General features: G+C 35.4%; 2 protein-coding genes and 1 long non-coding RNA gene across 4 annotated transcripts; 2 read left to right on the top strand and 1 right to left on the bottom strand.

Annotated features, from left to right (window-relative positions):
• The first annotated feature begins 1,096 nt into the window (after positions 1 to 1,096).
• LOC307156585 (lysosomal protective protein) lies at positions 1,097 to 6,243 on the top strand. The gene is made up of 11 exons (XM_079868025.1): positions 1,097 to 1,411; positions 1,879 to 1,990; positions 2,210 to 2,347; positions 2,424 to 2,585; positions 2,715 to 2,806; positions 2,927 to 3,011; positions 3,399 to 3,539; positions 3,638 to 3,774; positions 3,853 to 4,015; positions 4,093 to 4,182; positions 5,712 to 6,243. The coding sequence occupies exons 1-11, from the start codon at positions 1,221 to 1,223 to the stop codon at positions 5,793 to 5,795; spliced, it is 1,395 nt and encodes a 464-aa protein (XP_079724151.1). The 5' UTR covers positions 1,097 to 1,220; the 3' UTR covers positions 5,796 to 6,243.
• A 1,136-nt stretch (positions 6,244 to 7,379) lies between these two features.
• LOC307155747 lies at positions 7,380 to 8,561 on the top strand. The gene is made up of 2 exons (XR_013820563.1): positions 7,380 to 7,458; positions 7,778 to 8,561. It is a non-coding gene; the product is annotated as an uncharacterized lncRNA (long non-coding RNA).
• LOC307155746 (cytochrome P450 2J4) lies at positions 7,950 to 13,226 on the bottom strand. 2 transcript variants are annotated; one of them, XM_079866668.1, is made up of 9 exons: positions 12,931 to 13,226; positions 11,723 to 11,885; positions 11,433 to 11,585; positions 11,095 to 11,255; positions 10,631 to 10,819; positions 10,391 to 10,529; positions 9,341 to 9,528; positions 8,965 to 9,106; positions 7,950 to 8,727 (listed from the first exon to the last, which is right to left on the bottom strand). In XM_079866668.1, exons 1-9 carry the CDS (start codon positions 13,090 to 13,092, stop codon positions 8,519 to 8,521), a joined length of 1,506 nt encoding a protein of 501 aa, XP_079722794.1. In that variant the 5' UTR covers positions 13,093 to 13,226; the 3' UTR covers positions 7,950 to 8,518. The 2 variants fall into 2 exon arrangements, with proteins under 2 accessions (XP_079722794.1, XP_079722795.1); XM_079866669.1 differs by having other exon boundaries at positions 10,646 to 10,819.
• Positions 13,227 to 13,869: the final 643 nt, after the last annotated feature.

Raw genomic sequence — 13,869 nt, 5'->3', positions numbered from 1 at the left:
ATTTAATACTCAGAAAATGTAAATGGTTGGCCAAATAATGAAGGCTCAGTTTAAATTAGTCTATAAGACTAACTCAAGTCATTTAGGGCAGGAGATGGAGGATGTTTCCAAGTTTCTTCTGCAACGCTTCGTCAGGATGAATTAGATTTATTGTGTTTTACTGATACACTTTGTGGTGTCCATACATAATCACTGATCATGCTTTGGATTGCTGAATTATAAATATGGTTAAACTATACAACATTACGTTGAAAAAAGAAGTTAAAACTTTGCAACTGGCAAAATCCATACTGTACTTAATAGATCATAACACTAAAAATGCATAGAAATTTGAAAGGGAAGTATATTCAGCTAAAGAAAAAGGAAAAATAATACATATATAGTTTTTTAGTTGCATATTTCTTGGACATTTCGAAGTTTTACTTTAAATAAATAAAAAACATTGATAAAAATGCTAGTAAAAAATGCAAATCATACATATGGATACATGTCCATTTTCCCTTGCATATAGGCCTAGTTTGTTGTTTTGGCGAACCACAAAATATCTGCAATTAAAGTACTTTTTAAACTATGAGACAGATAAAGTACTCTTTTATTTGAATTCTATTTAATCTCTAATCAATTCTTCAAAAATGTTTGAAAATTATGTGAGATTTAAAAAAAATGTTAAGTAAATACTTGTATAATTATTAAATAAACAATACATTTTATGCTTTTATTCAGATCTGACCTTAATTTCTTTGATAATTATTCACATAAAATATCTCAGGTTTGGTTAATGAGGGTTAGATACTACCGTACTGATCGTTCTACTCTCAGCTCAAGCATGTGCTTAATAAAATATCGAGTATTGTATTTCATACGTTGCATAAAATTGCTCTAATGTATTTTTTTTTTTTTTTTACCTAGCTAATCAAGCAAAGATCTAATTCAATTAACTGTTATGAGGATCCTTGATATAATCTGATAATAATCGACAAGCTGAGAAAAAAAGGTAAAAAAAATAAAAAATAAACAGAACAAGGTGATTGTTTACACACATATGTAGACAGTGAAACGGAGTTTGGTTGGTTATGTAAGCGGAAGTACTGAGTCTAGTTGATGTTTGTCAGCATCACCTGACGACTGTAAAAGTCATATGACCGTGAGAGGAAGGGAAACTCAAAGCCCACGGTCAGGCAGCAGAGGGTCGCAGCTCGCAGGAGTCTTCGAGGTCCATCATGTCCATCAGACTGTGTGAAATGTTTTCTCTCCATGTCTTCCTCTGTCTTCTGTCCGTGTCTGTGCATGTCGTGAGCGGCATGTATGATCCAGACGAGGTGCTGGATCTGCCGGGCATGTCTTTTAAACCCAATTACCGTCAGTGGTCAGGCTATCTGAAGGCTAGTTCGGGCAAGTTTTTGCATTATTGGTGAGTTTAAATAGTTTTTTTTTTTTTTTTTTTTTTTTTTTTTTTTTGTCTGAGCGTGAATATGCAGCATGTTTTGTTTGTGATGAGGATATGTTTAGGCGAATGGCGTTTCCGCCTTCACGCCGAATGAAAAATAAAGACGTTTCAAATGCAAAAAACAAAACAAAAAACCGTCATTCTATTTTGTTTTTTGTTTTTTAGTAGTTAAAAAAAGTATTTTTTATTTTCTTTTATAAAATATTTTGGCGATATTGTCCATTGAATGGTCTGTGATATCACCATATCATGTGCCTGTCTAGAAAAGCATAGTATTACATTTTGTACATAATTGTAATACTATAAGTTTTGGTTTTGAACTCTTAGTGTGAGTACGAGTTGTGCAAACAAGGTTTGAGTCTCCTCAGTAAGGCATAAAGATAATATTTTGTGTATTAATAATGGCATTGATGAGAGTGTGCATGTTACAGGTTTGTGACGTCTCAGAGGGACCCGCTCAAGGACCCAGTCTTGCTGTGGCTGAATGGAGGTCCGGGCTGCAGCTCTCTGGATGGGTTTCTATCAGAGAATGGACCCTTTCATGTAGGTTGATAACTAACTTCCATTCATTTTAAAAATGACAATTGCTCGAGAGCTGATTTAATTACAAAGGACTTAGAAATACAGAGCTGTAAAGATTAGAGAGGGAAAAACATTTATGTAATGTTGAGTTCTGAATTGTTCTAAACTGCTTTTCCATACAACACAAAACCATGAACTTTGTGTTTCCTCTGTGTGTGTGTATCTATCTGTGGTCCTTAGGTCAATGATAATGGGGCCACTCTTTACGAGAACGAATTCAGCTGGAATAAAATCGCCAATGTTCTGTATCTCGAGTCTCCTGCTGGAGTGGGTTACTCCTACTCGGATGACCAAAAATATAAAACCGATGATGATGAGGTAAGTATGCAAACATTCATAGACATTAATAGCCTTTAAAAACTTCTGAAAGCCTGAATATGCACTTTTTCTTAAGGTGGCAGACAACAACTACCTAGCTTTGCAAAGCTTTTTCACCAAGTTCCCAAATTTCACCAAGAATGAGTTTTTCATTTTTGGCGAGAGTTATGGAGGCATCTATGCGCCCACACTCAGCCTGAGAGTTGCCACTGGAGGCCAGCTTAAAGTGAACTTTAAGGTAAATTAAAATATGCTTGATTCATTTTTAAAATGTAATTTATTTATGTGCTTATACTTGAAGACAAATGTCTGTTTAATAAAAGTTGTTGTTTTTTTATTTCTCATTCATGTAAGGTTTCTTTTGCAGGGTTTTGCTGTTGGAAATGGCATCAGTAGTTTTGCACTAAATGATCAATCACTAATCTACTTTGGTAACTATCACGGCCTGTTTGGAGAACAGTAAGCTAAATCAATTATTCCTACAGTATATGTGGCCACTCATGTGTATATGTATATTACAGTAATGACAATGAATATTTTAATTAAAGTGTTTTTTTTTCTATGCTATTTTGCTTGTAGGTTGTGGAAGGATCTGAATGACAACTGCTGTCAAAATGGACTCTGTAACTTCTACAATAATTCTAAAGAGTCCTGCTCTGTCATGGTAACGTGAATACATCCACATGCTCGCTGCTTGTTGTACAACCTTGAAATCAAAATGTACTATTCTTGTTTAAATGGAATATTGCAGTTTTTATTATAAATAATTCATTCGTGCACATCATATTTAAAAAAATGCTTGTGCCCTTGTCATCTTAATCTAAATAACTAACCACTTGCAGCGTTAATTCTCTTCTCTGATGTTGTGTTTTTCGGCGTGAGGGCGGGACAACCCGTCACTCACATGAGATCACAGCGATAGCAAACCACAATGATTCAATCAATTCCTCATGGACAAAATCAAGTCGGATATACATCACATTAGGGAAGAAAAGACTATCGCAACTTCCGTTTCATGCCGACTTTGTGACTAATCTTCTGTGTTTTGCAGGTATCGCATGCATTTCATATAGTCTATAGCTCTGGGTTGAATACATATGCGCTGTATCTTGACTGTGCTGGTGGTGTCACATCTCAGAGAGCCATGAAGCACCTTTTTATAAACTTCAGGAAACATTGGGAAGCTAATCAGGTGAGGCCTGTTTGCTCTACTCATGCAGCCTTCCAACATCTACTTTAATAAACTAGAGCGAACAAAAAGGTGAATTGTGCTCTCGTTTGTATGTTCAGTTAGTAGGAAATACTCCGAGTGTTCAGGGAGTTCCTCCGTGCATCAATAGTACCGCTCAGATGAACTGGCTCAACCGAGGAGATGTGAGAAAGGCGCTGCACATTCCTGATGTCCTACCACCATGGGACATCTGCAGGTAAACTGACGCCTGTCCTGACTGTGTGTGTGTGCATAAGTTCATGTGTGCTTACAGTGTTTTTCCTTTTTTATACAGTGATGATGTGGGAAACCAGTATCGCACCATTTACGAAACTGTGAAGGACGTCTATGTGAAGCTGCTGGCTTTGGGTCTGAGAGCTTTGGTCTATAATGGAGACACCGATATGGCTTGTAACTTCCTTGGAGACCAGTGGTTTGTTGAGCAGCTTGGACAGAAGGTGAGTTTGAGATCTTTGAGATGTTCAGCAGAATTTAAAGCACCTTCTAGGTTTAATGTTTGGTTTTCTTCTTCAAGGCAAGCACACAGTACCAGCCCTGGATTTATGATAACCAGATTGCTGGATTCTACCAACAATTTGGCAACATCACTTTCCTCACAGTCAAGGTAAGTTTGTGTTGCTCTTTTCCAAGTTGTAGTAATACTTTACTTACTTCCAGCTTCAATAAGATCCATTGATGTGCAACCTCTGTTTGTAATCTTTATAGAGATTCATATGACTGGCTCTAATCAGTTAGACATTCAGGCTAAACAGTAAAAGCTCCAAACTGTTATTGTAATGAAATGCCTACAAATGTCATAGGGTGCAAAATATGCAATACCTTCCAGAAGTTTGGGGTCAGGACGTTTTTTGAAAGAAATGTATACTTTTTCAGAAAGTATGGATTAAATTGATCAAAATTGACAGTAAAGACAACTATAATGTCACACAAGGTTTCTGTTTTAAACAAATGCCACTCTTTCAAACTTTCTGTTCATTAAAGAATACAGAAACAATTCATCATTGTTTTGACAAAAATATTAAGAGGCACAACAGTTTTCAACATTTATCACATAGCCCTGCATCTTGAAAAAAAAAAAATCTGCTTATTTGCAAAACAGGGCTATTTATTGGCTAATTTGATAGTGCTGAGTTCAAAAATATAAATTAAAAATTATCAAAATGTACAGTTTTTTTTTTATCTTCTCAAAATAAGAATGATATATATATAAAATATATATATATATATATATAAATATATAAAAAATATATATAAATTTTTTTTTATTATATATATATATATATATATATATATATATATAATAATATGCATGCATCAAGATCAAAATAACAAAAGCAGTCAAATGTCAAAAGATTCAGTTTTAATTCCAAAATAAGTATAATTTAATTTACAATCTGCAAAGGAGAACTTCACGTAAACATGAGTGGCTGATTGAATGTAGTAAAATGCACAGATGTACAAAAGCAGAAAACATCTGGGTCATGTTTGCATGTTCTTCTGTCACTTGAAATTAGGACTAGGCATAAGATTACATCATGCATGTGAAAAACAGCTGAGAATTGATTAAATAGTTAAAACCTGGCTCAGAGGAAGATGGGAATCATGTCTTTGAGGTGTAATATTATACAGTAATTTTATATAATATTAATTAAGGGGTAATGCAAGACTTATTCACCTCACAAATGGTTGTTGAAAGCAAAAATGCTATGAAATTCAAAACCGGTGCTATGTTTTTTTTTGGGAATCAGCACCTTAAAATTAGTAAGAAAGAAGTATTGGATTTCATTCAGCAAATATGGTTTTGTGGCGTAATAATAGTAAATGTTTCTTGAGCAGCAAATCAGCATATTAGAATGATTTCTGAAGGATTGTGTGACTCTGAAGACTGGAGTAATTCAGCTTTGCCATCACAGGAATGTATTACATTTTAAAATATATTAAAATAGAAAACAGTGATTTTAAATTGTAATATTATTTCACAATATTACTGTTTTACTGTATTTTTGAACAGCCTTGGTGAGCATAAGAGACTTCTTTCAAAAATAGAAAACGTGTGTGTGTGTGTGTGTGTGGTGTGTGTGCGTGCAATCATTCTTAATCATTCTTTTGTGACGTACAACTCTGCTCTTCCAGGGTGCAGGTCACATGGTTCCTCAGTGGGCTCCTGGTCCATCTCTAAAAATGTTACAGAGTTTCCTGTCCAATAAGCCTTACTGAACTTCCTCCAGACCATATCCTGTCTTAAAGCACCAGATCAGATTTTCAGAAGTTGTCCTGGATTGATTTAAAGAAAGTGTGATTTTATTCTTAACTTGAAATTTGACATGAAGCTGCAAGACAGTTTTCTCAGGGACTGTTGTGTGTATTTGCATATGTTTGGGAATTTAGATAAATGGTTTTTATTTTGTTATTTGAATCTTTTTTTTATGCCTTTTTCCTTGAACACGGGGGGTGGTTCTCATGGTGATATTGCTAAAAACATGCACTTTTAAAAATCACATAATCACAGTTATAGATACACACTAGAGATCTTCTTAAAACAGTATTGATGGATATCACGTGGTTTTAAAATTATGTCTTTGCATTATTGGTTCGTTTTATGACATTTCTGTAAATTAAAGTGCCAAGACTCTCTTTTGTAAGTTGTCAAATAAAGTATACTGAGAAAAAAATGTTGTCTTCATTTTGTTTATACCCTTGAGACAATAAAACTGCCAGGTCAAAAATTATACTCATAATTAATATGCATCTATGGTTATAAATGGTTTACAAACCCATCTGATTCTCAAATCATCTAAGAATTGTTATATGGATGAGCATATAATACTACATTTGACAAAGGATACTCTCTGAGGTACAGTATGTGGAAATTCAACCTAAAAAGAAGCTTAAAATGTTAAAGTTTTCCTCATGGAACTAGAAATATAAAATGGGAAATAATAAAACCCTTTTGTAGTGTAATTTTTCTGCACTTCTCAAAACAATGTAGCCTACCTGCTAACGATTTGACTAATGTAGGCGTGTAACGATACCCACATGTCACGATTCGATACAGTGAACTCACGATACTATATTATTGCGATACTCCAAGACATATGATAAAAGGTTAACAAAAAAATGTACAGTTGATTAAAATGATTAATTTGGTTTTACATTGTGGGTGTAAATGAATAGGCTTGGACATGGTGCTGCTGACAATAGTGACACCATAATCCAAATATTTATGATTCTGAAGCTGAAAATACAGAATTAGTTTAGATCAATATGCTTGCACTCTGTCACTGACTAGATATATTTAAAATAATCTAGGCCACTTTTTTTCTGGTAGCATAAGACATTTGGCATTATCAGGACTGACAAATATTCCCCCATTGCATTATTATACATAATACTCAACATTATAGTAGTTTAATGTCTGACACTGAAACACTGAAAAAGTCCAGGGAGTGAATTTCGAGAGTGCTCTGCATTCCAGTTCGGAGTGTAATGTTTTTGTAGATTATAGAAATATGTCAATACATCTGAAATGTCATTGAAAGCATGGCCCCTCTAGTAAATCACTGCCATTTACACCCCTGGTTGTGAGTAAAACCTAAATGAGCGTATGGACATTATGGATGGGGTAGAGTATATATAGAGAGGGAATAGAAATTATATATCAAAGGTGGTGCTGAATATGGCAATAGAGAAGCCAATGGAGGACAGTCACCTGTTATCAGTTAATAATGTACAGTAGGGGGCGGTACATGCTACTTTCACTTGGTCGTATTCACCCAAGACAGACGAAGGAGAAAGGCATAAAGTCGTTCTTCTTGCGCACGTGGTTGGCGGAACCAAGCACACGTGTATAGTTGTAGCCATGGAAGAGGTTTATAATCAGGTAAAGAGTGTATTATTGTCGGTTTGGCAAAGAGTTATTTTACTATTCGGTATCGATTGTATTGATACTGCTGTCTAATTCTGTTTTTAAAGTGCACCGTATTTAAGCTTCCGTGTCTGTGTGTGACCGTTGGAGCTACGCTGCGGTGCAACAGTATCTCTCTTTCTCTATCGTTTGGGCTTTATCTTACTGCTGGTTCTGCCCTTGTGAAAAGAGAAACAAAATATTGTATGTTCTGAATATCAACTTGAGATATAAGCTTTTGTGTTGCTTAAACTTTTCACTCATGTTTTGTTTCCATTCTTTTCATGCGTAACAGCAGCTGGAAGAACAAATCAATGGACAAGAAGAGACGTGATGTTTTGTGATAAATTATATATTTTATTTATTTGCATATTTTTACAATATAAATCATTTATTTTGTAGCCTGACTGCATCATGCTCAGTCAGTATGAAGCCGAGATTTTTAGCAACATACAATATAGGCCTAATTGTTTTTTAAAAAAAATGGTATTAAAGTGTATTTTAAAAGCAAAATAATAAAAAAAAATACTAAAACGCTACCACTGGAAGTGTCATGATTGTACAATGGAATAGCTGTGAATAATTGTTAAAAGATAAATACAATTAAGCTGCCAATTATAGTGATCAAATTTTCCATTAACAAGTTTGATGCATTTAAGAGACTGGGGCTAGTTGTCACAAGAGCCACAGTCTCGGTAACTAGGCTAGTTTTCCCTGGCAGTGATTTTTGTATGTTAGTTTTAAACGCCATTAAAATTATAATTTATTTTTGCTGCATTTGGCAAATACAATAAAACCATATTAAGTTTAACATCTTGGGACAAAGGAATTTTTCATAAATGTTAGTGCAAGTTGTCACGTGCTTTATATGTTGTAATTTTATAGTTTAGTAACTTAGAATATTTGTTGGTTTAATGTCTTGTGCGTTTAAATTTAGCTGAAAAGCTAATATTAGTTTAATGGCATAGTATAATGTGTATAGTGTGATGTGATAACCCATTACTGGGGCATGTTTTCACTGAAGGGCAACATATGTTCAGTGAACAGTTTCACAAGTCTCGTAAGGTGTACGTCGTTGTACAGTCAGACGGTAAGGTTTCACTGACTGTGTCCCACCATATATATATTTGAAGTCCGGCTCTCCTGCATCCTTCGGCCAGATCAGACGGAATTGTCGCAGCACCGTGACCAGGATGAGGAAGAGCTCCATGCGAGCTAGATTTTCCCCTAAACACACACGAGATCCTAGGAAATAGAAAAGTGAATGTACATAATACAAACGCACAGTTTGTTCACATTCTACTACACAAATGTGCTTTCTATTTGATCAATGTATTGTTTTGATCATACCAATGACCCTGTCTGTATAGTGTGTAATTAAACAGCTCAGGGACACCTCTGTCTGGATTACATATAAATAAGCTAAATGAGTCTACATTAAAATATCTCTTTACACTGTCTAATAAAACATGCACAACATACCAGCAGAAAAAGGCACGAATGCATCAGGCTTCACAAATTCCCCCTTTTCATTCAAGAAGTTTTGAGGGTTGAATTCATTTGGAAACTTCCACTGACTTTCCTCTCTGAGAGCAGATGACAGATAGGGGATGATGATTGTCCCCTGTAAGAGCGGATGTTTTTAACAAGATTAGCAAACCTCCCTTTTATGGTGAAGTTGCTGTTTAGGAGTTGCAGTAATAACAGTTTGGGTGATGGATTGTTTTGATAAGATTAAATAATGAATAGATGTTCTTAGTTACTCTTTCTTTTATGCCAGTTTTATGTGCCATATTAACTCTACACCTTTGATGTAAAGAAACATTTGTTGCCACACAGTAATTATAGTAAACGCCACCTTTGGGATGCTGTAGCCCTGGAGTTGAGTATTGGTTCTGGCGGTGTGAAACATACTGAGAGGAACAATGTCACCAACACGCTGACCCTCATGAATCACTGCTTGAACGAAAGGCATGGCGTTTCTGTCCTCATATGTGACATGTTCACGAGCACCAAGGACTTCATCAATCTCCCGCTGACATTGCTCTGAAGATGTATAAATAGATATTAAAACAAAGACACAAACAAACACTGAAAAACTGAATGCTACAAAAAAATCACAAAAATAAAAATGCATTATATCATTTCAGAATCTTATTTTGCTGCATATTATTCTTTAATGCAAAATCCATAAAGAAATCTGTAACCCAGCCCACCTCATTTTTAGAAACAGAAATTTGCAATAAAACACACACACACACACACACATTCTTGAATATGTGGTTTACGTGGACTCTCCATAGGCCTAATGGTTTTTCATCCCCTTACTGTAATACTAAAAGCCTACCCCTAAACCCCATCACAGAAAACGTTATGCATTTTTACACACACACATATATATATATATATATATATATATATATATATATATATATATATATATATATATATATATATATATATATATTAAAAAAACATAAATTAGTATGATTAATAAGCTGTTTTCCTCATGGGGATCAAAAAATGTCAAGGACCCATTTTATAAATATAATAAAAAGGACAAGGAATTCAGATATTGCCATCTTTGTGGGGATATTTTGTCCCCATAACGTAGGGTTCACCTAAACCACACACACACACACACACACACACACACACACACACACACACACAGCTATCATTTGGGGGTAAAATATAAAATGTATGAATATTCAATTTTTTCATGACTAATCTTTAGCCAAATAAAATATATCAAAATGACATGGATTTATTCATGGCAATTCACCAACATGTATCATTTATATTTCTGACCTGGATAAAATTTTGCCATGTAGATAATTTACTTTGACATGCAAAAGTTTTTAACATAAAAACTCTCAATTAGACACATCTTATCCACATTCCTTACCCTGAATATGAGTGTGCGTCATCAGATAGAGTGTTAAAGTTCGGAGTGTGTTAGAGGTTGTGTCAGTTCCAGCCACAAACAGGTCAAACAGCAAAGTGATCATTTGTGAGTCATCAAAGGTTGTGCGTTGATCTTCTCTCTGAAAATAAAATGATCTACTCACAAACCATTTTAAATCAACGAATATTAAACTCATATGCTGCTGAAAAAATTCAATAAAAATACATAACACACACAAACCATTGTGAGTATTACCTTCTCCATCTCCTCCAAGTAACAGTCAATCACGTCTCTTGGCTCCCCGGTAACATGTGACTTCCTGTGCTCATCCACAACTTTAAGAATATGTTTTCTGATTGTCTCAAAATAGTGAAAAGCTTTCCAGAATGGCAGTGGAAAAATCCTTAACACTGGGGCTATTTCATAGAACTGCAATTCAGAATAAAAGCTTTTAAATAATATAAACAGAAAAATCTTACAATCTATGTACAATGTACAATTTATTTTAGTGGTGGCTATTTACACTAAGTGAAAACAAACACTATAAATAGCAGTAGAGAATAAATAGCAGCTTGCTTACACAAAGTGCAAATATGAGTAATATGCCTATTGCTGTCCAATGGGGGCGGAGTTTGTGAAAATAGCCTTTAACAGCAAGGTTGGCTATGTAATTAGATGCTGCCTTTATTTTTCGTTGTATTTACCATTGCCCATGGTCCAATGACAATCTTTGTAAGTTTTTCTATAGTTGTGATCAGTGTCTGGAAATATTCATCCTGATAACTGAAACGTGACCCAAAAATGATTGAGGCAATGATGTTTGAAGCAGCTCGGTGGTACAGATGTTGAGGGTCAATGGACTTTCCTGGTAGAGTTGTAGAGATATAAAGACAAGAAATGTTTTCCATTCATGAATTTGAATTTTCTTTGGCAACTTTGAGATTTAAAAAATATCTATATTCAAACATAGGACACTGAACGTGATTAAATGTGTTACGTTAATATAGAGATTGAAAGTGACAGGTGAGGAGGTGGTATATACCAGCAGATTCCCCCAGTTGTGCGCAGATATATTTGACTTCTTCCAGAATCCTCTGCTCCATACTTCTCTTTCCAAGGCCAAAGTTCCTCAGTGTGGTCAGAGCAAAGCGCCGATGTTCCCGCCAGCTGTCTCCATAATCTGCCATGATCACCCCTAAACACACAATATGATCAGTGAACACTCTAAGCCCGGCAGAGAGAATTTTGCAGTGCAATGCACATGGCTGTGTTATGTGAGTAGTATATGATTTGCTGCTTGAGTACTCTAGTATTTTGTGTATGCTGCATTACCTTTGCTCTTTGTTACATGACTGACCATCATGTTCTCTGGTCTACCAGCAAACTCCGCCGCTTTTGTGATCAGTGCCTCCCTGATCATTTTCTGTCCTGTCAACACCACTGCTGGCTGTCTACCAATGTTCAGTGCGTAGATTGATCCATAGCGCTGAGCAAACTGTACAAAAACATTCAAGTTGAAGACCACCTCAGAGCAGCATGTAATTGCTGTGTCATGCTGTATGAATGAAGTCTGATTTCTTTTCATAAGGGTACGTTTACAGGGCAACGATAGGCTAATAAGGCTATGCTTAAAAGTTTTTCCTTTGAGTTTTCCGTGACCATTGGCAAAACGATCTCCATTCACACGGATCCGTGAAAACAACTAAAAACGCTGTATTCTGCTGCCAGGCCATTAGATTTTATTTTATTTCATTTTTTTATTGAATGCCAGACACATGTTAAACATGACAATAATCCAACATATAGGCTAGTGTAAAAACATTAATTAAATATAGACTACAACAAATTGGAAAAGAAAATATAAAGTGTAATTTATAAAATAATAACAATTATATAATAATAATAAGCAAATAAGCAAAAAAATAAAAAAAATAAAAAAAAAATAACATAAAGCCAGGCCATGTGCAGGACGTCATCATCTTCAGAGATTCGCGTTTTTGTTGTTTACACGGAGACACGTTTTCAAAAGTTTGCCTTTTCAGGCACCCAAAATGCCATTGTCGTGTAAATGAACAGACAAACCGCATAAAAATGTTTACGTTTTTAGTTGAAACCGCTTTTGTGTAAGCTAAAAATGGAAGACTTGCGTTTATATAACGACAACGGTGTTTTGGGTGCCTGAAAACGCAAACTTTTGAAAACGGTTTTCAAAGTACAAGTTTTTGAAAACGGTCTCCATGTAAACCGCAAAAACGCGAATCTCTGAAGACCATGACGTCATGCACATGCGTATTATGTGCTCAGTCTACTGTGTTTCATCGCCATCTAATGGCTTGGCAGCAGAATACAGCGTTTTTAGTCGTTTTCATGGATCCCTGTGAATGGGGATCCTTAACAATCTACGATGGTGTCTGTACCTGAAACCTCAAAGGAAAAACTTCTCCGTTTTAAGCATACTGTTGTCGTGTAAACGTACCCTTAGTTTGATGTATTTAGTATTTTTAATGCAGCAGTCTCCTGTTTGAGACTGATGTGCTTACCTTGTCAAAGTCCTTTAACGGGTTTATGCGGTCAAGTTGTAGCAAATTTCCAAAAAATGGAACAGGAGGGGGTCCAGGGGGGAAGTTTTTAGGTCGCCGAATTCTGAACTGCAAGAAGAGAAGAAAGGCTCCGAGACACAACAGAACCAGTGCGGTCAACATGTTTACTGATCTACTGGACAGCCCGTCTGAAACCTGCTATTTATGCAAATAGAGAACTGATACGCATGCACACAAAACTACTTCTTTCAACTCTGCTGAACTCTTAGGACTTTGCTGAACTGGAGTCGGGAAACATAGACTATAGGTGAAAAGTTAAACTATGATATGAGTGGAGAGGTAATATCCCACCAGAGGTCAATGTCACACAGTACTCTTGATAAAGTTCCTTCTGAAGGTCCAATAAACATGCCCTACAACATTGTCCAAGTTTGCGGATCTATGACTGCAAGTTTGTGCAGCAGTAACCAATTCTTTTTTAGGTTTCGATAGCCAAAATATTCTAGTGACCAAACCCAAGTTGAATTTTCTATTTACTGTAGTTTCTTTAAAATGTATGAAGAAAACATGTTTGTTTTGTGTATTATTAGGTGGTGCATAAAGTCTATGATCACATGCGCTCTTTGAAATGCACAACAGAGCTTAAACTGGATTGTCTTTCTGTAGTAGCCATAGATAGAAATGAAATTATGCTTATATCTTTCCATTTTTATCCAGTGACTCACCATTACCTATTCTTAATCGCAATGGTATTATGCCCATGTTTAGTTTTCAACATCAGGTATTCTAAAAACAAAATGAACTGACACAATTTTTCAGAGCAAGCATATTTCGCATATCAGTAGGCTACTGACCACTCAGTTGTTATTATTATTATTATTATTATTATTTTACTTGCTCTTTGCTGTTATGTCCTCCAGCATGGGGAATTCCTACCCC

The sequence above is a fragment of the Squalius cephalus genome, assembly GCF_949319135.1.
Source record: "Squalius cephalus genome assembly, chromosome: 3".
Taxonomy (NCBI): domain Eukaryota; kingdom Metazoa; phylum Chordata; class Actinopteri; order Cypriniformes; family Leuciscidae; genus Squalius; species Squalius cephalus.
This window is presented reverse-complemented; position numbering and strand designations above follow the sequence as displayed.